Genomic DNA, 27,046 nt, shown 5'->3' with positions numbered 1-27,046 from the left:
AAGCTATTTGAGCAAAGCTTCCCTAGATAGTATAGCAACTACAAGTGCAGGCAGCTGACATCAGAAAGCGTCCATTTTATCATTCCCTAAAACAGCCTGGAAAGCAAAAAGATTATCTGAATAAGGGTAGAAGGTTATGCAACAAACGTGCAGCTTGACAAATAACTGACAGAATTACAGCTTGCAGTTTTAGCCACAGCTAGTGTTCTTGCAGGTCCTTGCCACTTCTTAACTGTAGGAACATTAAGCAATACAGCAGAAGCAGAAATGCTTTATAGAAGTTATTTCTGTAGTACTATGAATCCTTCTTTCCTGGTAAAATGGGCTCCATATACAAGAATATACCCAAACTGATAAAAATATATAATGTTTTATTATTAATGGTTTATTATTGGTTCATAAGCATAAATCAGAGAACTTAATAACTCAGTTTGATGTACTGCAGCAAATCGAACCCCATGAACATTTGGCAGAGGACCACTTCCACAGTCTGCACCTAACACATGAGCCAGATTGCACCCTGGATTATCATCTATGTTTACATGACTGTTAATTTTCAGGAAGGGAAGTACGCTAATAAATATTTGTATTTAAGGGTTACACAAATTACAAGGGAGTATCTCTGGAGAGTAGGGAAACCACTTTGGTTCTGGATACTTTCCTGACCAACTAAATCACCTCAATGTAAGTGATGCCTTAACTTCATAGTACTAATGTAACTAAGTCTGTAAATATTTTAATGGGCCAGGAAGTTTTGCAAACCCTCAAAGATTAAAAACTAATTTCTTGCCAGTTTTACAGGATGAAAAGGCCCTGAAAAGAAAAATCAGAGATTACGAGTGCAATCAAGGGGTTTTACTCACAAATAAATGTGCTGAATGTGTGTATGTTTGAGGGAAAACTTACTTTCCAACAGTTTTATCGATTTCTACAAACTTTTGATGAAATAAGTATTGCTCATCTGCTCTGGAAGATTTTGATCTTGATTTGGACTTGCATTTCTTAAACTTTGTTATGTCCCATCATCATCCATAAAGTGGTTCTCTCCTTCCCACTTTAAGCACCACATTATCATGTCAATGGTTTCATGTAGGAGTACATTTAAACAACTTCTAAATTAAAACATAGCTTCATCTCTTATCCAAGGTATCTTCACAGTAAAAGACACCTCAGAGACTCTAACCCTGCACAATCCTATGACTGCTCACACATTATTACATAGCAGGCGTCTGCTCTCATTTTGCCTCCCAAAATTCAGTACTGCTATTCTTGGAATGCTAGTTGACTTTGGGTTCTAGTACCATTTGTTGTGAAAAAGGCTTTCCATAGTTTCCTGTAGTATTTTCATCCTTGTCTCATGGATAAGGATGTCAGAGAAATCTTTAATGGAAACAAATGGATTCCAAAGCGGACCAACTTATTTAGAGTCTCACAGATTCCTGAGCAAGGTGGGTTTTTTTAACTTCCTCACATTTTATGCAAATGTAGTTATAGAAAAATATGAGAATGTTTAGTGTTTGTTCTCCATAGGCTAAACTGTGAAAATATATATCTAGGTAGGACTAGTGCACGTGAACACAAGCTCAGGAAACTAAAAGAAAAACATCTGATTCTGTAAATGAGCAGAGAACACAACAAAAGGCTCCTGACAATCTGTGAAATGCAGGTGGAATGGATTTAACATAATCCAAACACCTCTACTTGTGAACTATCTGAACTGTGAAAAGGGGGGTTCAGAGAGCATGGAATACAAATCAGATAAAATAACTGGTCTATTGTTTATTCAATAAATGTACATGTCACTTTATTTAGAGATGCCAAGGTTGCAGTCCTGGGAGTATGCCCATTAACTCAAGGGACTTAGTTTGGAACACACATATGCATGATTACACTGCAAGCCTCCCAGAGTTATTTTTCAGACCCTGAACAGTGCCAAGGAGACTGATTTTCTCCATGTATCTTGCACATCAGTTAAAATAAACATTTCTCTTTGGCTAGTGTAAATCCTATTGATATATATCTGGATAGGTCCCCTTCAAAGCTCCATGGAAGGAAATAGGCTCATTCCATTTGGTAGTTTCTGCGTCGTCTTGTCTACCTTAATACTTCTTTTGTCTGCCTGTTCTCACAAAATCCCAAACGATACTGTGAGTGCTTGTCTATGGGCTGGGTCATACATTCATAACATGATCACGGTGACGTTGCTAATGTGTGAATGAACTAATCTGAAAAGCTGTTATAATGACACAGCCAGCAGGACGTTCTTTTAGGTCCCAATAAGTCCAATGGAAGAGAGCTAAGCACATGATCAAGTCTCCTTTTGTAATCAACAGGGACTTACTCGTAAATGTGCTAAAGCTGAATTGCTTGTGCACACTGAGTTTAGTGATGGCATGTATCCCATTTTAAGAGTTATTTAAAAACATTTATTTTCTCACCTGCTGGAACAATAACTCTCCGTTCATTGGTGGTCATGTTTGGTGGTGGTATATGTTTTTCTTCCATGTAGCTTCCATAGTTCATGCCAACATTATCTGTGTTGCTGGTCATCTTTGTTCCTTTGGCCACACTGCAGTTGTCAGGGGAATTCCTAAGGAAAAATATAAAACTTCCTGGATAATACGTGTTAGAACACATTTCACCAAGCAGAGTTCACAAAAGAGAAGCTGCAGGAGGAGGTCTGCATGACATTTATCATGCAATCTAGTATCTTTCACATAATCCTTTTTTATTTTTTGTATCAACATTAGTTCTAGAAATGTATAACTGGTTTTAAGTTGGTGGATAGTCAGGTTCCATAAAATCCTAAAATATTAGTGGATTTGACTCCATATATAGCAAAGCAAATGCTGGGAAATATTTTGTTAATTTTTAGAAATGCAGCTTAAGACTGGGTGTCCATGCTAATGTTTTAGGCCTAGTAGGTGCAGAATGTTGCTTCTTCTAAACCTTAGAAAACATATATATTTCTCTTTCTACATTAGTTCACAAATCAGCAACAGGGAGCTAGCAGTCCTTACAAGAACTGGAAATAAGCAGAAATACTAGATTCTGGAACAGAGGAGGTCAGTGGAGCTGGCAGAAAGAAGTTCAAGGGACTGCAAACCAGAAATTGGCATTTCTGTTGATTTCCAGGACTCTTTCAGCAGTGTCAACTCCTAGCGACACAAGGGGTCCCAGGAATGCAGGAGGTAGTGTGTATACTACCTATTATAATTCAGCAATAAAATGATACATTCAGGCATATAACCAGCAGCAGTTATGCTCATGTCACACCAGGTTTGCCAAAACATCAGACTGGAGTTAATTCATTCAATTCTCCCAAAGACGTAGTGAAATATTGGTTACCTAAAAGTTACATAACATGATGGTCATTTCTGAGGCTCTGGGCACTTGGAAATAGCTTAATGCTGGGGATTTTGTACATAATTAGGTATTCCCAGAAGCTACACTGGGCCAAATATGTTCAGAGTAACATTTAAGTAACAATAAACACTTTGAGTTGTGCTTGGAAACAGATAGGTCCAGGATCAATATAACTGGAGCCTTATAATATGATAATAAAGAGCTATTAATGTGGTGAACATTCTGTACCATATGTAGCTTCTCAACTATTTTCCAGGTGTAGCCAAATTACAGTGCTTGGGTGTAATCAATTCAAGAGGTTAGCAAGGCATTGATAACTGTAGTAAGAAAAGACAGCACTGGTAGAACAGTAAAGCGAGAACCTGGGCTGTCTTTAGAATTAGACTAGGAGGTATGGAAATTAGAATCCAACACATCTAGAAGGCACTAGGTTGGAGTAGGTTGCATTACACCAAAGCTAAGAGGATGTTAAAGTGCCATGAGTAGTTCTTCATTTTCTTTACTTTCTTGCTGTGTCTCACCTCCATCCCAGTTTTTCACATGTTTCATGGGCATTTACTAAGCAGCAGTGCAACACAGCTTGCAGATACTTAAGCCCTGGCTCAACAGGTGTGGATACCTGAGCCCTACAGAATGAGGGGGCAGGGCTTCCTTTGTATCAGAACGGGCCACTCCTGTGATCTAGATTTTATGCTAATGAATTGAGTATAATAACTTGTTGAAGCTACCTATATTTACATGCTTGCTACTAACCAGTTAGGAAGGCCATATTGTATGTACACACACACACACACACGTATGTTAATTTGCCTTTTAAAGAAATTATAGCTACTTGTCTTTAAAAAGCCTTTAGCCCTGCCCAGGCAATCAATGCTTTCTTGCAAACAGCTGAAAGGAAATTGAAATGGTGGTCTTACAAAGCAGTTAATGTAGTGCAGTGCTGAGATCTATCCACCGATTTCCCAAAGGTTTTCTCATGCTGCAAAAGATGCTTCCACTTTTCTGCCTCATCTCAAATTTGTTTAGATTGAATTTCTTTGAATTATGATTCTGAGCCTGTAGAGCGTGTTGTCCCCTGATCCCTCTCTGCCTATTTCTTTCCTGTTACACATTCCTCCCATCTCTCCAGTATTCTGCAGCTTCTCTGCCTGTTCATATCCCTGATCTTAAAAGGGCCCATGGGAAGAGTCCAGGATGGTACAGACCACCACATGATTGTAAAAAGGCTGTATACTTGCACACACACCTTTGCCCCCTTGTAACTAATGTATGAGCCAGAATCTGACAAGGGGATTACTCCATAATTTTATTTCTCTTGTGTTTTTCCCAAAAGCAAATTTGTTCCATTGAAAATTGTTAAGTAGCATGGGAAAAATCCAGCACAGCACCAGCTAGGATTTTAAGTATGCTTCATCAGAAGTAACCCCTACTCATTTCTAGAATGTATGCTAGCACTGAAAATAAAGGTTTCTAAAAGAGCTCCTGCTTCTTTCAACTATCGGCTGCATTGAAATCATTTACATGTAAAATCATTTTAGCATTCCTTCTATCATAGGACTTTCTTTCAGGTGAAGGTGTCTAGGAATGCAGCTTTAGGGTACAATCTACTTTGTACAGAGACTGAAAAAATGTGCTACAGTTCTCAGTTTTCCCTAGCTGTCCATGTTGACTGGGGTACACTGGAAGTTGCAGAACTTCCCTTCCGTACTTTTTTGTCAACTGGCGTAGCATTGCCCCCTTAATTCATCATTTTTTGAACAAGTTCCCTCCCAGTGATCAGCATTACTGAAACTGGACTAGTAATTAAGCATTTTTTCTTTGCAGCTAGGTCAATCACACCACATGCTTTGAAAAAATATTTTTTAGTATGACAATTGAATTTTAGTACACAAAAAAAAAATATAGGTTTTTAAAAGGAAAAGAGAGTGACTAAACTCCAGTTATGGGGAAAGGGACAGCCTAGGAGGGCTTGATGGCGGCAACACATCCAGAAAATATAGGGAAGCAAAGCATAACTAACATGCCAGAACCCTATAGATTAATCTTCCCACCAGGTGCACCACCAGCATTTTGCCGGTCCACACTGGGATGGCCCTTCCATTTACACTCTGAAAAATGGCCACAAACCAAGACTTTAAAAAATAGGAGGGCAACAGAGAAAACACTGGAATGCAATGGCAGATGGTGTCACCAACTGGATTCTCCATAATAACTAATTGCATTACCACTAAAGGAAGTGAGTAGTGTGGAAGCAACGATATGCTGAAAGCAAATATAATGTGACAACTTCAGACTTTTTTTTATTTTAGATAGACTTTAAGTTACATCTTTGTAATCTCCCTCTCCACAGTAAGGTAAATAATAAATAGGTGTACTGATAAAATTGGTAGGGCCTAAATGAACAATGGGGTGTTATGAAATTTATAACATTACTTTTTTTTAAAGGATCCTGGAATGTAAATAATATAAATCTCTTGCTGCAACAATGAAGTACATCATCAATTTTAGTCTCTACTACTGCCATGGACAATCATGCATTTACAGTACAATAAACACTTTTCAATGTAGCCTTTAAAAGATCAAGTGGTGGCAATCAGTGCTTGGCAGACTTCTTGAGAGTCATTAGGGTGGGTTGCCAAACTGAATATAAACATAGAAAAGGGGGGAAATGCCAAATTAACATTTCTTGTTGGAATCCAGAATCATGTGCTCTAGAATTGTACTGTATAATCAGCTGGGGGAATGTATGATATTAGCAAAGGTCTCCAGACAAAAGCCACAAGGTGAGTTTCACAGTGGGACATCTGATCCCGCTCTATATCCCTAGCAAATATTCTCTCTTTCTACCTCATTTATGCTGCCCTCTTATACCATCTGCATCTAAAAATGAGGGGAACTTGGAAACAAACTTATCAGAATTTTTTTTAAGTTGATTTTTTTTTTAAAAAGGAGTTGCTCCAATATTTCACACAAAAGTCCTAACAGAGTTCCTTAGAACAGAGCCAGATCACTTATACCTGTTCTAAGTATTGGAATGAGAGCCATTTCCATCTGTAATCACCCATTTCTCTTGAGATAAACACGGAAAAAGTAAAGTGAGGAAAAGGTTGGGTCTCCACTTCCATGTCTATATAGAAACAACCATCCTCCATCACTTACTATGTAGCACATGCATTTTGCTACCTGAAACCATGTACTTCTTTGCTAAAAGTAAAGTGCAAATCAGCTCCAACTTTAGATTAGTTTGAGATTGGACCAATCGTACCATTTACTGAATCAGAAAAGGCCAAACTGATACCAAGATGAGAGACTAGGCAGAGGCAGCCACTAGGTTGTGGAGGCTGACCATGGGGTAAGGGCTTCTTTCAGGACAATCTGCTTTGTTTCTGACTAGTCAATGGAAAGAAGATCCAAACACAAAAGCAGCCTGTGGGGAAGTGTGCCCAGTATAAGGAGTGCAGCCTGGCAGTGAACCTTTCATAAATGCAGGCTTGAAGTATAATGTTTTCCTTCACGGAGGCATGTTATTTTACTGTTCTGTAACTAAGCATCACTAGCAGCAGCATCTTTTTCTTCTCCTTTTCTCATCACCCCTCCCCATAGCCTCTAAAACTTGCAAATCTATCTATCTGGTATTTACATTCCAAACACAAATGCACTGTTCTCTTTGACACAGGGTGGGTGTCAAGGGTAGGTGCTGGAGGTCTCCTGCCAAGGGTCCACTGGTATGCACCTGTGTTGTGAAATATGCTTCCCAGAAAGCTTTGCCTGACTCTAGGCTGTGTTCTTTTTGGTGCCAGGTGAATATCTTTTTATTTTACCAAGCATTTGAGTTTTTCAGTTTTTGTTTCAGACCAAGTATTGTATTTTAAATTGTTACATTGCTGCTAGGTGTTCTTTGGGTATTATTTTTATTTTATACTGTGGTTTTGAACATTTGATGTTCATATAAAATGTATCATGTTATGTTTTATGGTTTTAATTATTAAGAACTGGGAGCTTTGGCTCTGGGTAGTATAGAAATGTAGTCAATAAAGTTACTGAGGACAAAACCAAAGATCGCACACTTCTTTTATTCATATCTTGCAATTATATCTCCCCCAGCTTTACTCTAAAGTTGGTGAAAGGCCCCCAGTCCAGACCTTAAAAGTACCCCTACTTCCCCACAAGTCACCTAGACTGGGTCCCCTGCCCCTATTCTATATAACTAGTTGCTAGATGAAGATTTGCTGTAATGCCTGTTTTAGATATCCCTAATTAAGGGCAATTTAGACAGTGTTGTTTTTTTATACAATCTCAACTCAGTTTGGATGGAAAGGCAGGTGTAAATAGCTTTCTCTTGTTACCTAGGTGTAAAAGGGAAAAATCTAAACTATTGATACTCAATGTTAGCTGTATATATGGATCTTCACTGAACTTGTACTGATGACTTGGATAATTTTGTATATCAGAATGACAAGCAAATGCTACAGGCAAGTAACAAAAAATGAAGATAAATCAAAGAGATGCATCATGAGACATTATCATAGTACAACCTTAGTTGTTCATTTAACAAGCCAGGCATAGTGTGAGTTGTTTAACTTATGGTCACACTGGGTGACTTTGGGCCAGTCATTGATTCCAGACTAAGCTACCTCAGTTGTAAGGATTAAATAGAGAGGAGAGGAGGATGAACATGTAAGCCACCTTGAGTTCCTTGCAGGAGTTAAAAAGGCAAGCTATGAAACTAACCAATTTATTAATTAAACTGGCTTCTCTTACTCTAACAGAGCTAATGCTATATAATTATAGCGTTTCTTATAATGAAGAGTGTGGTTGTTTTATATTCAGTGCCTTTCAACCACACTGTATAAGGTTGTTTTTCAGGGTTCTGTGGGTCAGTGTTCAGGCATTGCATTCAATTATTAATTTATTCATCCTTGCTTTACATTCATCAGACCCATCATACTCTGGTGCATGAGAGAGAATATGCTCAGACCCTTAGCATTAAAAGTCTAGAGAGTGAAGAAAGGCCTACAAGTCTGCTTGAATGCCCCCCGCCTTCTACAAACATCAACAAACTGCATCTTGTTTTCAACATCAAGAAGTTATTTCATGAGTCACCTTTGCTACCCATTGCCAAAATACCAAATACAAAAGGGAAAACAAATTTTGTAAACACCACAATTATACATTTCATGTGTGTTTTGAATTTCCCCCCTCTTGGGTGCACGTTTTAATGTGGTTGAGAAGGTCTGAGAGTATCAGAGAAGCCAGGAGCAATGTTGCCAGGAGGCCAGACTCTTTCACTAGGCTAGCCTCAAAGCAGGGTCACCCAAAGCAGAGACACCAAACTAAGAGGCATCACCGTCTTCAGGAAAAACAGTCTCATTAGCAGAAGAGAATGGATAACTCTCATGGTGATGGGGATGGAGAAAGTCCTGAAGGGCAGCTACTGGACAGCAGGAGGAAATGAATGCGAAACTGGCAGAAGATCTTTTGCAGACAAAGGCAGTGATGCTCAAGATAACTCTAGTTAATACTGGGCAGAAGAAGGCAATGGTAAACCACTTGTGAATGTTCTTACCTTGAAAACCCTATGATGATACAATCCAAAATGAAGAAAGACTCCCAGGCTATAAGGCACTTAACTAGCCTCTGGGGAAGAGCAGAGGAAAGTACAAATAGTGGTATTGCTAGTGATGCAACAAAAGGGAAGTCAACAAGCTGTCGTACACAGAGATGAAAGTCTGATGTTGCACAGTACATACAATTGGAACATGGAATGTGAGAAGTATCACTCAAGCTGGACTGGGAATGGTAAAGCAAGAAATGCAATTTATAAATATTACAGTACTTGGTGTGCATGAATATGGAAGCGGACTGGAATGGGACATTTTCAATCTCTCAGTCAGACAAACACATTCCTATTTTGTCTGAAAATGATAAAACTCAGAAGAAATGAAGTGGCTCTCACAGTGAGGCAAAATGTAACACAGGCTATAAATGAAAAGTCTGACCAAATCATGCCAATCAGAATTCATCAAAAATTGATCAACAGAACTGTGATTCAGCTCCATGCTCCAACAGCAGCAGCTGAAGAGGAAGAAATTAAAAACTTTGATGCAGGGGTTCAAGAGGAAATTAATAACACACCAAAACAAGACATGCTAATAATTATAGGTGACTGGAACTCAAATGTAGGAAACAAAGCTGAATCAAATATTGTGGGAAAATTTTCCCTATGGGTAAGAAACAAAGCGGCAGAATGACTCACAGAGTTCTGTCAAGCCAACCATCTGTTTATCACAAATACATATTGTACACACGTACATCACCAGATGGCCAGTTCAGAAATCAAATAGATATGTAGTTTGAAGCAGAAGGTGGAGAACCTTTATTCTTACTGCCAAACCAAGACCAGGAGCAGATTGTGGGAGCGATTGTGAGATAGACAGACAGATAGATATATCAGAGTAAAGCTAAAAAGCATCAGTGCAGAAGCACAGTGCCAAAATATTATTTAAATAACATTCACAAGGAATTTAAAGTCCACATAAAGAACAGATTCACATTACTTCACTGAATGTGAATGAGAAGAAATGTGGACTGAAACCAGAGACTTTATTAGGGAAGAAAGCCAAAAGGAAGATTCCTGTGGTAAAAAGAAAAAAAAGGCCTAGATGGATGAGAGAGAGAAAAACCTCACAATTGCCAAGGACAGGTGAGAAGCAAAAGGTGATATAAACAGGATCAGAATCCTGCATGCAACTTTTCAGTGACTATCCCATAGAAGCAAAAAGAACTGTTACAATGATCAATGCAAAGAAATAGAAGAGAGCAACAAAGAGGGGGGGAAAGGTGATCCAGAAAAATCAAAGGGAAATTCCAACCTAGATTAGGAATTCTGAAAGACAAATGAGGGCATACTATCTGACCAAAAGAAAATAAAGAGAAGGTGGAAAAAATACGAAGAACTATGCAGAAGAGATAAAATCATGGCAAACTCCTTTGAAGAGAAAACCTATGAGTTCACAGCATTAGAAAACAAATTGAAAGCTGCTCTGAAAGCACTTGGAAGAAATAAAACACCTGGAGTAGATGGGATACCAATAGAGCTATTCCAAACGGCAGAAGCTGAATCTGTCCAAACCTAACAAGAATATGCCAGCAAATATAGAAAACAAAATAATGGCTCACAGACTGGAAGCTTTCAATATTTTACTTATTTTATACAGTTACGTGTATTTTATATTGTTATTTATGTATTTTAATTTATTTATTTGTAAGCCTCCCCGAGGCTTCGGCGAATGGGGCGGCCTAGAAATTTTCTAAATAAATAAATAAATACATACATACATACATACATACATACATACATTCCAATCCCCAAAAGAGAAGATACAAAGGAGCACAGCAGCCATAGAACCATTCCATTAGTTTCTCATGCAAGCAAAGTAATGATTAAGGTGTTACAAAAAGAATATTACTGTATATAGAATGAGAAGTGCCCGATGTTCAAGCTGGATTCCAAAACTGGAGAGGCACTCATGTTCATACCACAAATCAAAGCCGACTGCTGGAGTGCAGTAAAGAATTTTAGGAAAAGATCAGTCTACGTTTTACAGACTACAGCAAAGCTTTTGACTGTGTGGTTCCTGAGCACTATGGAAATTCTCTGGAAGTATGGTCATAAAAGAAATGGGTTGATTGTTCTGATCTGTAACCTGTATCATGCACAAGAACCTACAGTCAGGACGGAACATGGAGAAACAGAATTGCTTTCTATAGGCAAGGGTGACAGATAAGGGTGCATTTCATCTTCCTATCTGTTCAATCTGTATACAAAACACATCATTCATAAAGCTGGATTAGGTTCAAGGAAGGGGTGAAAATTGGCAGGAGACACATTGATCATTCAAGATATGTAGATGATACCATATTACTGGCAGAGAACAGCAATGCATTGAAATGACTCTTGATGAAACTGAAAGAAGAAATTGCAAAAGCTGAACTGTATCTTAAGAAAACAAAGAACATGACTACAGAATTGCAGAATTTTACTGTCAGCAATGAAAAAACTGAAATCATGAAAGGTTTTACCTATCTTGACTCAGTCATCGATTTGAACGGAAATTGAAGTCAAAACCTTAGAAGACTGAGACTTGGAAGGGCAGCAATGAAAGAACCAGAAATGATCATCAAGTGTATGGATGCTCCACTGGAGATCAAGGGCAAGATTATCCACACTATAAGAACATAAGTAAAGCCACTCTGGATTTGAGATAGAAATATAAATTGCAGTTCAAATATAAACTGTAAGTAGATAAATATGCACTGGCACCCCGTTTTACTGTTGAAATGCATGAAAAGCAAAAAGCAAAGGGGTGCTCACACTCAGAAAGCGTGTACGGATAGGAAACAGCATGGAGTGTCCACTTTCACATCACTAAAAAAGAGGAATGCTTCACCCAGAAAGGAATGCAAATTATTTACATAAGATTTGCACACACTGAATTATGTACAGATGTGAATGTAGAAATAAACACTATAGTTCAATTAGACATATCACCACACTGAGGAAGTCTGTGACCAACTGGACCATGTGCCTGTTCAGTCTGCTCTCCAGGTGCATGCTGCTGATGGGCACCTTCAAGGCCCCTCCCTGCTTTCCTTCCTTATGGTTGGCTTCTCATTAAACCAGACAGGGCAGCCCTTCAAATTGTGCATTCATTCCAATAGAGGATTACCCTTTGTAACACACCCTTAAGAGGGGATGGGTGAATGGATTTCAGAAGGACTTGAAGGTAAATGCTCACTTCAGGACCACGCATTGCAAGGGAGAAAATTTGGCAGATTGAAGATGGATGACATAATGGTGGGCCTGGCATCTATGCAAGTGTACATACATTGAGAAAGTGGCAGCCAAGCTTGTTAGTGGGAAGCACTTATATCCACTGTGAAGCAGGTATCAAAATATAATATGTTGCCCACTTCACCAAAATGCACAAGATCATCCCAGCATCTTGATACCCGTTTTTTATTTTTGCTCAAAAATTGTAGTGACGACTTAGATAATTGCTTATATTGAAATAACAAGCAAATGCTACAGACAAGTAACAGTAATGTTACATAAATCAAAGAGATTTTCAGGATGTGTCTTTAGTAATGCAATAAAAGTTATGTGAAAGCAATCCACGTGGTTCCCTTGCACATTCCAGCTGCTTGAGCCTTAAGGCCATCACAGCAAATTAAGGCAGTCAGCGTCTGGCTCACCAAAGGCTAAGCAAGCTATAAATATTACCAGCACTGCTCTTTGTTTTTGCAGTGCAGGGAAAACAGCTGGTTTAAGTTTTACTACACATGATCCTTTCTCCATTAGAGCAGACACTTCAATATTTCTTGTGTGTGAGGTTAGAGTGCAGAAAAGGCTAAGAGGGTGGGAATGCTTACTGCCAGTTATGAAATGATGTTCCTTAAATACTTAATTTACACTTAGATTGGTGCTGGGAGAATACTGAAATCTGATATGCTGGTACCAAAACCAAAACCACATGAGCTTCCCAGTTGGCCTGCAACTTTCTAAATCTATTTTCTCTTGTTTAACTTTTTATTATTTTATAGAAATCATATTATAATGGCAATGGATTACATTTCCCAAGTTGTATTTCATTTTCAGAATGAGTAGGAACAGTGGGCTTGTGGTTCCATAAAATTAAGAGTACTCTGGAAGCCACTGCACTCCTAGGCCTGCTTCTTGGGATAAGAGAAAATCTTACGGTAATCAAGATAGCAAAAGGAGAATATGATGGCTATAAGCAGACATGAATTCTTCCAGTAAATCATAATCCCTGAAGAATTTCTGCAAATTGTACTTGTTACTATTATTTGTGGTAGGTTCATTATATGAGACAATAAGTTATTCCCAAGACGTATTTTTACTCTTCTTCACATTTAGTTTTTTTACTGTTAGCTGAGTATAGAGCACAATTCCTTGCCATCAAGACCAACTCCAACCCTGACTTGAAAAGGCCCAGATGGAATTCAGTGTTAATAAATGTTCTGAGTGGTATCCAGTTAACCCCTCCCACTGATGGAAAAGCCTCAAGGAAGTAGAATGGGGAGGGGTGATCCTCTTCCCCATACAACTCCCCATCATGGCTCCCAAATCTGCTTTGGAGGTTTGGGGAACCTTCCAGAGCAGACTGTAAAGTTGTACAGGAGGCTGTTGGAGGGGAGGGAAAGGTCCCATTGTAAGCACAGTTGTCTGTTTGCATGGATTTTGGGAGGTAGAGTACCTGCTGCACATGCAGAACGACCCAAATTCAATCCTCATCTCCAGGTAGGTATAGAAACATTTGCCCTGAGAGCCTAGACAGCTACTGCCAGTCAGTGTCAACAATACTGAGCTAGATGGACCAGGGGCCAAAGTCAGTAGAAGACAGCTTCCTATGTTCTGGATCTATTCAAACCAATGCTGAGATTGCTGCTAGCTACAAGGAAATGTAATTGCACTTAGCTAATTTACTAATCCTTAGCTAGCTATCTGCCTAGATGTCCAAGAGCTTTGCTTGAATAACTCCTCCTCCTTCTGCCCTCTGAACTGCCGGCACGTGTTGACACATGGGGACCAGAATGTTGCATTAAATAACACTCATACAAATCCTTCATCATGAGATGCCTGCCATCCAACCGAGCTTCTTGACAACAGCACTTCACATGTTTACATTTAACATAACTTCAAAGACAAGGGGAAGGCAGGACATGGAATTCCTTCACCTTTGCCTCACTTGACTATTTTTAAATTACATCATGTCATCACAGGTAGAATAGTAACCTCATAGTTTGTATCCTCTTTTGTATACTTAGGTAGGGACCTACCCATTTGTGAAGCAAACTTCTAAACAATGTATCATTTCTTTCTACAAATTTGACAGCAAGATATATTTCTATGCTTCTTGGGAATTTCAGAGTCACTCAAAGTGAGACTATCTTACATCTGTACTATATTTTTGAAGAATTGGTAACTGAAAACAGAATGCAATTATAGCCAAAACTTCATGACAACTGAACTGGAAGATTCCAACACTGAATCCAGCTTCTGTACCACCTCTTCCCAGTTAGTGTCAAACTCAGATGACCTGGAAATATTATCAATACAGCTTGTCTGTTTCAGATCTCAGTCCCAAAACCAAACCACAGATCACGGTCATTACAATAGTTCCAGCTGCACTTTGATAATGTTAATATATGGAGACAGACCACATATTTTTCAATGTTAGTAAATGCATACTTCTGCACGAAAAACAAAAAAGGCAATCTATTGGTTTAATCATTATTTCCCTAGAGCTTCTTTAGCCAAAGTAGGAAAAAAACAGTAACACTTCAGGATCTAATTTTGAAGATAGTCTGCTAATTCAAGCTTGCTCTGCAGTCTTCACAAAAATTAGGCTGCAATAGAGTTTAGTCCACATAAGGTCTTACAACAGAAAAACACAAAATGTGGAACAGTTCAGAAGAAAGCTAAACAAACTCTACTTGATTTGATATCCTGACTGCTGATCCTATTATCATTAGTTTTCCTTTCAATCCAGTATAGATCAGAATGGATTTGTCAAATTTCATATGAGACATTATGAACATTTGAGCTGCACAAGGGAACCTTTCAAAAGGAAACAAAATGTTGAGGAAAGTTCAACCCCCCCCCCCATCCTCTTCACTGTAGTTTTAATCTGGCCAAATTCAGAAGAAAAATGGAATTATCAGATCTGCAGTCTGGGTGTGTAGGACCATGTAAGGATAATGTAAGGATGATGTCTGTTCCTACAATACCTCCCGCACTCTTGTCTCAACAGAGCCTTATTACCTTGAGCCATTAACTTGATTTGGGGTGCATTCCATCTTTATGGTGACTCTGGTTGGAGGCTGTGATAGCCAATCCTGCTGGGGGACACGTGGACTCATTTTTGATGTCTGCCCATATTCACTGGAAGAAGAGGCTGTCATCTCTGTCTTTGCAAGGTGGGGAGTTCCGTAGGCACACTCAAATAAAGACTGGTCTTCACTCACAACTGATAAAGCTTCCTGAAACCCAGAAAAGAGAAAAGGACAATGAGTCACAACATGTGCAAAACATGCAGAATGTAGACTTTATTAAGGTTTTTAAAACCTTAAAACCATGCATACTAGTAAGAGCAAGCTGAGCAGAGCCTGACTTCAGTAGTGGAAGCAGCATTTAAAACTCTTCCTCTAGAGGGCTGCCTTAGATATGTTCCCTAAAATGATTCCTAGCTGAGAATTATTTTGATGAATCATGGGAAGTGGGTCTTCCCTTATGCCTTTTCCTGGACAAGAGAATAACAAAAGAAGAAACTGAAACTTTTTGCAACTGCTCCTTAAGAATGATGCTACTGGAAAATGAGTGCTGTAATTATCTATCAGTCCTGAATCATGTGATCCTGGAATGCTAATTTAGGATTCTGGTCTCTTTCAATGGCTCTGCATTATTAAGGATCAAACTCATGGAACAGTGATGTCTGTGCAGAGATGGATGAGCCACTCATGGCTTGCATTAGATTTTGTCAGAAATATGCTGAGCCATTCCCTCACCCTGATTTAAAAAACAAACAAACAGAAAACAAAATCAGGAAACTGCTCAGCTCATTTCCTGGCTAATGCAAAATTGTCCATCACCCTAATAAAATTTCCCAGTTGAGAATCTTTTGCAGCAAGGAGCAATCTTTCTTGACCTCATGAAGCAACTGACATAAACAAAGTAAAATGTGAAAGCCTTCAGAGTGGTTTTCAGGGGGCCCTTAGGGCAAGGGGCTTCTGTGCTTCCATTCACTTCTGTGGTGGGGCTGAATGAGACCATGGCACACTGTACGTGAGAGCAGATTCATAAAGACAGCAAATGCTGCTCTCTGCCTGAACCTGAGCTGGCCTATCCCTCAATGAAAGGGATGTTGAAGGATTCAAAGGTGCCTCACATGTATGGAGCAGAGACAAACTGCAATCCCTGGAAACCTTACCAGGATCCCAACAGGAGGGGGCAATGTGTTTCCCTAGGTTTATCTCATAAGACAAGCACACACATCTTAGAGCATGTCTGTTATTCATTTATAAACCCAGTTATGGTATAGCACAGAACTAATGTAAACAAGTAAACAAACGAAGGGGTGAGCCAAGATTTGGCTTTTTCTCAGATTTTAATGCAAATTGGAAAAGAATTTGGAAAGGGGTTTGCCTTGATTGCCTCCCTCCAGGCTGAAAGAGAATTAAGTCTCAGTTTTGCTTTATTGTTCTAAGATAGGTGGGATTTATAGGCATCACTACTCATATTCCCACCACATGGTCTCTAGATCACATGGCCTGTCACTGTTTCAAAATTTGTTGCACATGCTGTAGCAAAAACCCTAGGAATAAACTCCCTAATTGTTAAACAGTGCCTTCCTAACGATAAAAAGGCTGATGAGTCAAAGGCATGCAAACTGAGTATGGCAAATCATTCTGAATTACAGAATTTATTCCAGCTAATAACATTGTGTTCCCTTGTCCCAGGCTTTGGAATGCATTTAGGAAACGATCCAAATCCTTTGACTAAAGGTGTTAAAGTGAGTAAATTAAATAGCCGCAGATGCTAGAGATGTGCCTCTTCAGTATGAAAAATGCCTGGGAAGCAGACACAAAATGAATGGCTGTTTTTGCTCTTTTGGCTGCCCTCCTCATACAATTTTTAATCACAAAGTCATTTCATCGTGTTTGAAAGCACTTTGCCAATTATTAATTCTAGATCTCAAGTAAACTGATGAACGAAAAGCTTCTCTAGTGGTACAGCTGCTTATGTGAACATATTGTTCAAATATAAAAATGAATTTTTCAACATGAATGTCTGTTTTTTGTTATGTATAGTTACAAGTACTCAATTCAAATATTTACTTATATTGAAACATTATATTACCTCCTAGGCTTCTCCTTCACCAGAAAAAAACTGTGGGCATTTAAAACTTTAAAAATGAGTATATAAGACAATCAGATGCAGCACATTCAATGCCTTCTCCTATTTTTCTACTGAATATTTTCAAAATAACAACTATAATACAATCTGCAATACTGGTTATTTCCATAAGTACCATGAAGATGAGCTCTGAATATGGGATATGTTATTCTGAATGCTGTTCATGCAAAAAGATAGCTGTTTTCAAATCGAGTGTCTTCTAGTCTACATAGGATTTACATCTGACTTATGGTTGTGGGGTATGCATACAATTTAAGCATGTACATTTTAAGCATGGCTTGTGAAAACAGCCAGGACATGTATAGATGATAGCGCTTAAAATGCAAGCACCTGTGTCAAGAGGGGTCAGACACATCTGGTATATATTATGCTCTAAGCCTGTGAAACTGATTCATTAAATAAGTCAAAGTGCCATGCACTATATTCATGACAGAACGGATGAACACAGAATTTTTTTGGCATGGAAAGGACAGACAGATGCTGTCTTCATCTCCCTACACAATATATTTATTGCCAGTTTGAAAAATATAACTCACATTTAAATTTGTCCCTTAGAAGTAATTGATTAGCTCACTGACAGAGGAAACTTAATTTGGGAGCATAAAGGAGTAAGTTTATATTTAGCTAGTGAATTTACAAGGTCCCTTCAGTATGATAGTCCCATGGTGATATAAGTATTTTTTAAAAATAAGACAAACTACTCATAAAACTAAATATAAAGTCACAGGAAACAACAGTCACAAATTAATAAAACCCAACAGGGAAACAAGAGTTAAAATAAGCTCTGAAACTTGCTGGGATGTTTGGGAAATGAAAAAAGTCTTCACCAGTGCCAGCCTTGAGAAGTCTGACGGGATATGATCGCATTCTACCTAAAAGGCTGTCACAAAAAGAAAGGACAAGGACTACTGTGGCCTGCTCCAGACCACCGTGCCATGTAGGCCTCTTTGCCAGGCCTCAGCCAACGGACCTGGAGAATGCCAAGAAATACCATGACTGAAGCCCATGCAGCTGCAAGGGATGGCGATTAGAAGAAGGGCCTTCTCAGTGGCTGCCCCCAACCTTTGGAATGGGCTTCCTAAAGAGGCCTGCCTGGCACCATAACTACTTCTGTTTCAGTGCCAGGCTAAAGCTATCCTTTTTTGCAGATATTTTGAGACCTGATTTTAACACCCAATTATAATAGCTTCCTCTGCCCTAGCAGATGTCCCTGCTTCTCCTCCCCATATAACTGTAATGCTTAATTAATTCATTGATTGTAATTAATCTATTTTAATGTTGTTAGCTGCTTAGAGAACCCTGTTTGGCTATTCAGCTGCATATATATTTGAAAATAGATAAATAAGATTTCTTTTTGCTCATCCCAGAGTTCAGGACACAAAACAATGAAGCTGGGTTGCAACAAGCCAGATTCATGCTAGATATTTAAAAAAATCCTAACAGAGCATTAAAAAAAACCGTTCAGCTCCCTGCCCCCCACTGCAAGTATATAATTTCTTCTGCATTTCCAAAACATGCAGATGGCCATTCCTTCACGGGGATTTAAAGCATCGTTTTGGCTTTATTGTATGGCATTTTAATAGGTTTTACTATTTCTTTGTTGTTAGATTTTATTATTGAGATTACTATTTTTAATTATCTTCACTGCTTTGAGTTTCAGCTGAAAGAAATCAGGGTATTTTTTTAAACAAAGGCATACTGCTGCTAGCTGGCATTGTGTAAAAACAATCATTTATTTCTGATAATTAAGCAAGAATACATTTTGCATTTCACACTGAATTCTCACATATTTTGTAATCATAGTAATACTTGATTCAACAAAGCACCATATCATTAATTCAGTTTTGCTATGCAAAAGTCTCCATATCCTGGGGAGGTTACTCTTTTAAAACAGGATTGCAGGAGAATGTTAAACTAGACTATGCAGGGGATACATGGTAATAAATGATTTCCAAGATTATAATCTCACTCTTTTGAATGTGTGTGTGTGTATAAACATGCATTTATAAGGACAAACATGTTTATTCATGAATGACCTTGACATAGGAGTGAGCAATGAGATGGTCAAGTTTGCTGCTGGCACCAAATCATTCAATATACACTTGCAAAGAGTTCCCAAAGGATCCTACCAGACTAGCTGAATAGGTAATAAATTAGCAAATGAGGATCAGCATAAGCAAGTATACAATGATGCATACTGGGGCAAAAAATCTTAACTTCATATATACACTGAAGTTGTCTGAGCTGTCAATGACTGCCTTGGAAAGGAACCTTAGGAACATGAAATGAAAATATTGACTTATTTGAAAAGGAGTTAACTATCAAAGTGTCAATGATGTAATGCCTTTGTACAAATACATGGGCCAACCACACATGGAACGCTGTATACAGTTCTGGTCTTCAAGAAGGATATTTTGGAGCTTAAAAATGTGCAGGGAGGAAAACCACTAGCAAAATTATCAAGAACCGGGGGTGCCTCCTGATGAGGGAAGGTTACATGGCTGACAGTCCTCCTGACTCTGGAGCAGCCCTACAGGGGAATGGAATGGAGAGACACCCTCCCTTAGCAGACTATGGTGGGGGGTGGGGGGCGTACTATGGAAGGAACTTAGGAATGCCAGCAGTCCTGGTTTCACTTAGATAAGGCGGGCACCATGCATCCAGCTCAGACAGCTACATAACTCTGCTCTGCCGCATGGTACCAAACTAATGGCTATTTGTACTTGTGAAGCACTGGGTCTGTTTACTAGTATTTCATAAAACATCCAAACTCTAATATAAGAGACAGTATAAAAACAGCAGTAAAATCAAAACTAATAAAATAGCAGCATCCAACTGAAAACTAGAGAGGTAACATTTCTGAAAATGTTGAAGCCACAGGAAAAGAATTAGTGTCTGGGGGATGTTTTTTGTTTGTTTGGAAAAACCCTCGGACATTTGTCAGAGAGTTGAAAGAGAAACAATACATCTTTGTAAGCACTAACCACAAATCTAAATCACTTTATTGTTTTAGAATAGCCAGGAACAAAAGGAACAGCCATTCCCAACCTGTTGCCCTCCAGATTTTTTGGACTTCAGCTCCCATCAGCCTCACACAGCACAGCCAATGGTCAGGAATGCTTGGAATTATTGCCCCAAACATCTTGAGTACATTTGGGGATTAGGCCATAAAATTAGCTCTATGGCTATGGGATGGCATACAAATGTAATAAACCAAATCTAATCAAATCAAAATTATCACATTTAAAGACTTTTTAAAGTAAATTCAATAAATTTGTAACTATTGTCTGAATAAACCAAGTTTTAAAGGTAATATTTCAATCATGATAATTTAATGAACAAACCAAGGTATAAACAAGTATTTTGATTCCTATTTTAAGTCTAACCACTGTTAGTAGTTCCACAAGTAGTTCCTCAAACATCAGAAGCATCCTAGAAGCCAGACAAAGCAAAAAGAACGGGACAGAGGAAGACTGAAGCTTAGGAAATGTCCTAAACATGTTCCTATTTATTCTGGCAGCAGAAGTTACCATTTTTTATAGCTGAGATGCTATTTCCTACTGTACGTTCTAACTGATAACATTATTAAAACCTGTGGAAACATGAGATAGAGATAAATACCATCTTCATACTGGTGGCATCTCAAACCAACCTCCAAATGAGTTGTTTGTAGCATTTCCATGGAAATGTTAAAGAGCATGGGGGACAAAGTTGAATCCCTATGTAAGCTGAAGGCCAGAGCAAATGTCCCTCAGTTCCACATGCTCGGACTGACCCTCCAGAAAAGAATGGATCCACTGTAACATTGTGCTCTTGAGCCTGGAATGTCAAGGATCTAAAGGGCATATGATAGACCTCAGTCCCCCAGGTGGTACAAGCTTAAAAGCAGCCATAATAACAGGAATAGATAGCAGCCTAGCCACATCCATTTCTAATTTTGCCCAAAGGAAGGCATCCAAATTTTACTTGGTAAAGGTATAGCAAATTGATAACTGTGAACCTATGTGAGTTCTAGTGATTGTACCGCAGAACCTACAGTGGGGGTAAACAACCTGCCATGCTCCAGATATTTTGGCCCACAACCCCCATCATCCCTCACCACTGGTTATGCTGGCTAGGCTAGTGGTAGTGGTATGATTCCTACATAATGGAGGCTAATGTATCACTTAAAACATTTTAGTGGGATGACTGTGTATGCCATGATGCCAGAGAACTGGCAACACACTTTTGTAACATGTATTCTAGTTTCTAATCACAGCAATTTTACCAAGACCCTCCAATCACACTACTTGGGAGGTTGTTGAAGTAACATATTAATTTTGTCTGTTCTCTGATCTTTACTAGTTCTGCCATTTAAGAAGAGGAACATTTAGAAAACCGTGCTGGAATGTTGGAATGTTTTGGTTTGTTTCTGTTAACAAACCTATCACCTACTTCCTTTTCCTATTCCAATGAATCTTTTCATCGAATCCTTTCTAATCCAATCTTTTCTTAAAGTCCTGTTCTATCTTTACTAAAATCCAGTCCTTATTTTTGATGGAGTTTTGCTGTTGAAAGCTAGTTGTACCTTTTATATGCTAGTCTCTTCCCTCAACAACTGCCTCCCTTATGGCTCTCATAGCATAGATTCAATTTAAGTTCAAAGTTATTTCTATAAGTATGTGTAATATTCTGCATTTGCCTGATTCTGTGTCTGTTTACTCTGTATGTGCTTGTTGTGCATACATTGTGTTTTTCACACACACCCCGGGGGGGGGGGGGAGCGCATTATATCTGGATTTAGGTGTAAGCAGCTGGAATGGCAATCCTACCAGTCTCCTGAAAATGTTGCACAGAGGCTCAAGGTCTGCTGAATGGAGCCAACTGGGTGACTTTGGGCCAATCACAGACTCTCAGCCCAACCTACCTCACAGGGTTGTTGTTGTTGTGGGGATAAAATGGAAGAGGAGAATGATGTAAGCTGCCTTGAGCCCTTTGTAGGAAAAAGGCAGGATATAAATAAAAAAATAAAAATGTAGATCCTGGATCCAACCCACAGAGTATAATGTGTACAGTCTACTTTTATCTCCAAACCTGGGATGAAACAGTTTTATGGAGACAAATCCCTTCTAGCCCTAAAAAGACTGGACAGCCCTTGCACAAAAAGCCCTGCACGTTACTTCTCTAGAGGTACCTTCACAAAATGAGACATTTTCATACAAAGAGAAAGGGAGTAAATCCCTTTTAACATCCGTGGACAGTAAAGGCTGCCCTTGTACAGAAATATCTGCCCATATCTAACAAAATTTGGCAGGCTTCATTTGCAAAGAAGGGACAATTATGTCTGCAAAAATATAGAAAGATATAGTCAATTCCCTTTTGAATCAATCAGTCTCCAAAGGCTGGCTGGGCAAAAGACCTGCATCTGTTTGTCTTAAATTTGGCCACTTCATCTGCACATAAGGGGCTACTATGTCTGCACTTTTTATCCCTCTGTATCAGAAAGTTATGATGTTACAGTCAACATGGAGCTCCAAAGCTTAGGTTTCTCCAGACTAAAGTTCTTATTCAGACCCAACATGAAGTGGACATGCACTGAAGCAGGCTGAGTTGGATTGACCACCAGTTTTAATACTGAACAGAGATGAACAGAGAAATCTTGCCTTTAGTACCCACATGTTATATTTAAGCACAATTGTGTGACTATCACATCCCAAAAACAGGACTGTTTTGGACCAATTCAAACAGCTGCCCTGTTCTACTCTAGATTTTAAGTTTCAAATCACATGATTCATTGATGAAGGGCAGCATTCAAGCATGTGCTCCCCCCCCCCCAAAAAACCCAAACATATTTGTATTCTGCAGTTATATAAAAGTGTGCTTTTTCTAAACATGTGCACCAGATCTTAGGCTGACAACCATTATTAAGGGATTTTGGCTGCAGCATTGTTCTGCATTTATGACAGTTAACACAACAAAATGTTAAAAAATCCACTGTCCTTTACAGCTTAGAGCACAGGAGTAATGCATCTAGAACTCATGACAAATCATTGTTACTCTGTTAAAAAACAGTTTTCTACAAAGGAAAATATGTGATTGTGTTAATTTGCATCCTTAACAATCATAAAGGAGAAGGAGGAAAGAGGCCTAAGAAAAGCTTTTATACAATTACAGAAGTCAGGGAATTGAGGTTCTTGCTGCAAGCTACTGCCTTTAGCAGTGTTGTCTAGTGAAACATGCACTTAGGAGCTGTGCAACCAGTTGCTCTTTTATTGCTTCCCCAAACAAACCCATTTCCTACAAATTATTCCCATATCTTTTGCACCACAGCCAACTTCCCAGAAAAACAGCAGGAAAACAAAGTGTGAACTCCAAGCAACCCACTTCCACAGAACAATGCACCCTATCAAGACGAAAGAACCTGCTGTTTTGGTTTTGAAGAAAAAAGGAGGAGGAACTGTGAGAGTAAAATAGGAAGACTTGTGTAACTCTAAATATACAGCAGGCATGTTGCCAATAATTTGAAAGGTTTTGAGGTTTCAAAATCATCTGAAAACCCAACTGAAATGTTCTAAGGTTTTTTTTTTTGCTTCCAGGAACAACTAGAAACCAGTAAAAATTTCTAGCTAATAAGCAGTTTCTACTTAACTTCATGAATGCATTTTGTGTATTAACAATCTAAACAACACAACTGGCTACACTGTTTATATAAAACAGAGCACTTAATTCCTGCAAGCACACTTAGATAATTCATCGTCTTAAGACCAGGGTCACTATGAATTTTGAAATAGATATGGGGTTGGATCCAGGCTTGGTGTATTTAGGGTTGACAACTGAAATCATTGTGACAACTTGTCTGTAAGGTTGTTTCTATATAAGACCCCAGATGGGTCCAGCCCATGTTCTTCTCTCTAAAGACATATAGATTTTGGAATTTTCAAGCAAGTATGGCTGGAACCTTCTCTTTTCTCCTATGGCAGTTAGTTAAAATTGCAACATTTTATCAGGATAATTTTTTTAAAGGGAAATGTGGTGTAATGCTTAAGAGCATGGGACTGGGACTCAGACGATCTGGGTTCTAGTCCCCGCTCAGCCATGGAGACAACTGGGTGACTTTGGGCCAGTCACAGACTCTCAGCCCAACCTACCTCACCGGGTGGTTGTTGTGGGGATAAGATGGAGGAGGAGATGTAAGCTGCCTTGAGCCCTTTGTAGGAAAAAGGCAGGATATAAATTGAAAAATAAATAAAATAAATATTTGCTTTGGATTAATTTTAAATTATTTGGGGAGAATCTTTCATAGCTGGCTCACTCCCCCTCACCTATGGAGATTTACTGCTGTTACTCTCCATGTTGCTGTTTTGTACACTTTCTTGGATGTTTCCATTTATTCACTTGGTACTTCATGACAAAAGGGCAGAGTATCATAAGTAGATCAATGGATAAATGCTTTAAAAGGCGGGTAACAGATCACAGGGAACTCCACAGATTATTGTATATAAAGAAGAGGATTTGCTGCACTGAAGGTATCCCACAGAAACTAGACAAAAAGAGAAACTAATTGAATAAATCTTAAAGATCAGGACTATAAATGCAGCATTTGTCAGAATGTGTGCATGTCCTTTTAAACCATCAAATTAAAGAAAACACAGGTTCCAAGATGATTAAAAGAGGACACTCTGAAATCCATACAACAAGCCAGCTAAAAGGAGATGAGCTGGGTGGAAAGATGGCCACTGCAGAGGAGGGGGGCAGAACAGAATTCCCTGTGCAGGAAAGGCAGTGGCCTGGGTGGGTGGGAGAGGATATGGCGGGGAAATGGATCACCTTAAGGGACAAATGTGATAATGTGATAGGAATGTTTCATAATTATCAAATATCTAAAACACTACACATGGTACAAAAATAAGCTACACTCTCACAAGTTTTCCTAGATACAAAAAAGGACATTTTCAAAATGAAGTGGTGCACTGTATAAGTAGTGATAGGTCATCAGCACATTTGGAATTTCAGTTTTTGTAATAAACCATACACAGTTAAATCATGCTGAAAACTTTAAAACTCTTTATGAAAAAGTCTGCCTCATTTCTATAATCACTGGAGAAATAAGAAAATGGTAGTCTATTTCTATGAAGTCAGTTCTACTAAACAAAAGGCCTTCAAAAATATTTTAACCTGTGCCTTGAAAATACCAGACTGCAGACCAAGCCAAGGAAAATATCTAAAATATCTAGCCTCTGCTACCCAGAACAGAGGTTCTGCACAATAAATTGGCTATATTCCAACTTTGCATCCGTTCAGATGTTTGTTGAAAAATAATATTTAGCCTTCCATGCTTAACAGTGATGCATTGGTCTAAAGCTCCAAAATAAGAACATAAAAAGAGTTCTGTTCTTTCACACAGAGGATCTAGCGTCCTGTTTCCAATTGTGGCTAGTTAGATACAACTAGGAAGCACAGCATGATGGCAACTATATCACTTATTTATTCAGTAGCATAGACCTCCCCAACTTGGTGCCTTCCAGATGTATTAGACTTGAACTTCCAGCAGCCCTAACTAACATGGCCAGTGGCCAGAAATCCTGGAAGTTCTAACCCAAAACATATGAAAGGCATCAGATTGGTGATGTGCCCTAGGAACTGATAGTCAGACGCATAATGCCTCTGAACACGCAGGAGAGACTAAATTTAGCTCTCATTGATACATCTATCTTCTATGAATCCCATCTTAAAGATAGCCCCTCTTAAAGACTTCCTTTGCATGTCCTGGATCTCTCCCAATCAAGTTCACATGACTAGAACTGTAACGTTGTTGGGCTGGGGGAGAATGGGAAAAATATTTTATCTACACTTTTTATAACAGACTTTCTCAGTGAGGTGCCCTCTAGATTCACTGGATTTCAACTCTCATTACTGGTGGGAACGGAAACCTAACATATCTGGTGGAGGTCGGGGGGATGGCCAGGAAGGAAAAGGCTGTTCTACACCATCCAAAATTTTGAAATTAAAAATTATGCCCACAACACTCAGCCCTTTGCTCCCCACAGCTTAAAAAATGCCCCACATTTCCTCGCAGGGAAGATGTTCTGGCCTCTTGATCTTTTTGGTTGCCCTTTTTCATCCACATATGATGTGGCTTTTCTCCATTCTGAATAGTTTGGTGTGATATGAAAACCTGGCTACTATGCTGCCATTCACTACAGCTCTAGGACATTCATGAGAAGGTCACATAACCATAGCCTTTTTTTAAATGTTGGATGTTGCAAAACACAATCTAAGCAACAGTGTAAAAAGATTGGAAAAGTCAAGTAAAATCTTACCATGTTCTTACATAAAATGTAATAATATCCATAAGACTATATGAATATGTATTAACATATACATTCCTGTATAGGGTAATCACCAAAACATATGAATAAGAGAGGAATTAACTGCACTGCACCTCCAATAACTGGCTGCTTTAATTAAGTTCTTATCAAAAAGACATTGTGACATCCAGAATACTTGAAATACCGTTTTGTTTTTTTTTTCCCTGAATTGGATATAGCCTAAAACCTGTAATCCCATCAAAATAGATGACATTGGAGAACATCATTGACTGGGCAAAATGGGTTGCTCCAACTCATTATTCCACTCTTGGCTAAAGCCCTGTAAATAATATTTGTTCACTGTTCATATTTATATTTATACAAATTGTAGACCCAT

General features: G+C 38.8%; 1 protein-coding gene across 3 annotated transcripts in view; it reads right to left on the bottom strand.

Moving 5' to 3' along the window:
* The window catches only part of ERG (ETS transcription factor ERG), a 91,172-nt gene that overhangs the window by 13,672 nt on the left and 50,454 nt on the right, over window positions 1-27,046 (bottom strand). For all 3 annotated transcript variants that reach the window (XM_044442599.1, XM_044442601.1, XM_044442600.1), the window contains exons 2-3: window positions 15,212-15,429; window positions 2,439-2,590 (exon numbers count right to left, since the gene is read on the bottom strand). In XM_044442599.1, the coding sequence (XP_044298534.1) occupies window positions 2,439-2,590; window positions 15,212-15,429 (370 nt within the window). The remainder of the gene's footprint in view (window positions 1-2,438; window positions 2,591-15,211; window positions 15,430-27,046) is intronic.

The sequence above is a fragment of the Varanus komodoensis genome, unplaced genomic scaffold (genome assembly GCF_004798865.1).
Source record: "Varanus komodoensis strain SLA01 unplaced genomic scaffold, ASM479886v1 scaffold4, whole genome shotgun sequence".
NCBI classification, from domain to species: Eukaryota; Metazoa; Chordata; class Lepidosauria; order Squamata; family Varanidae; genus Varanus; species Varanus komodoensis.
The sequence above is the reverse complement of the archived record's forward strand: the minus strand, read 5'-3'. Positions and strand labels throughout refer to the sequence as shown.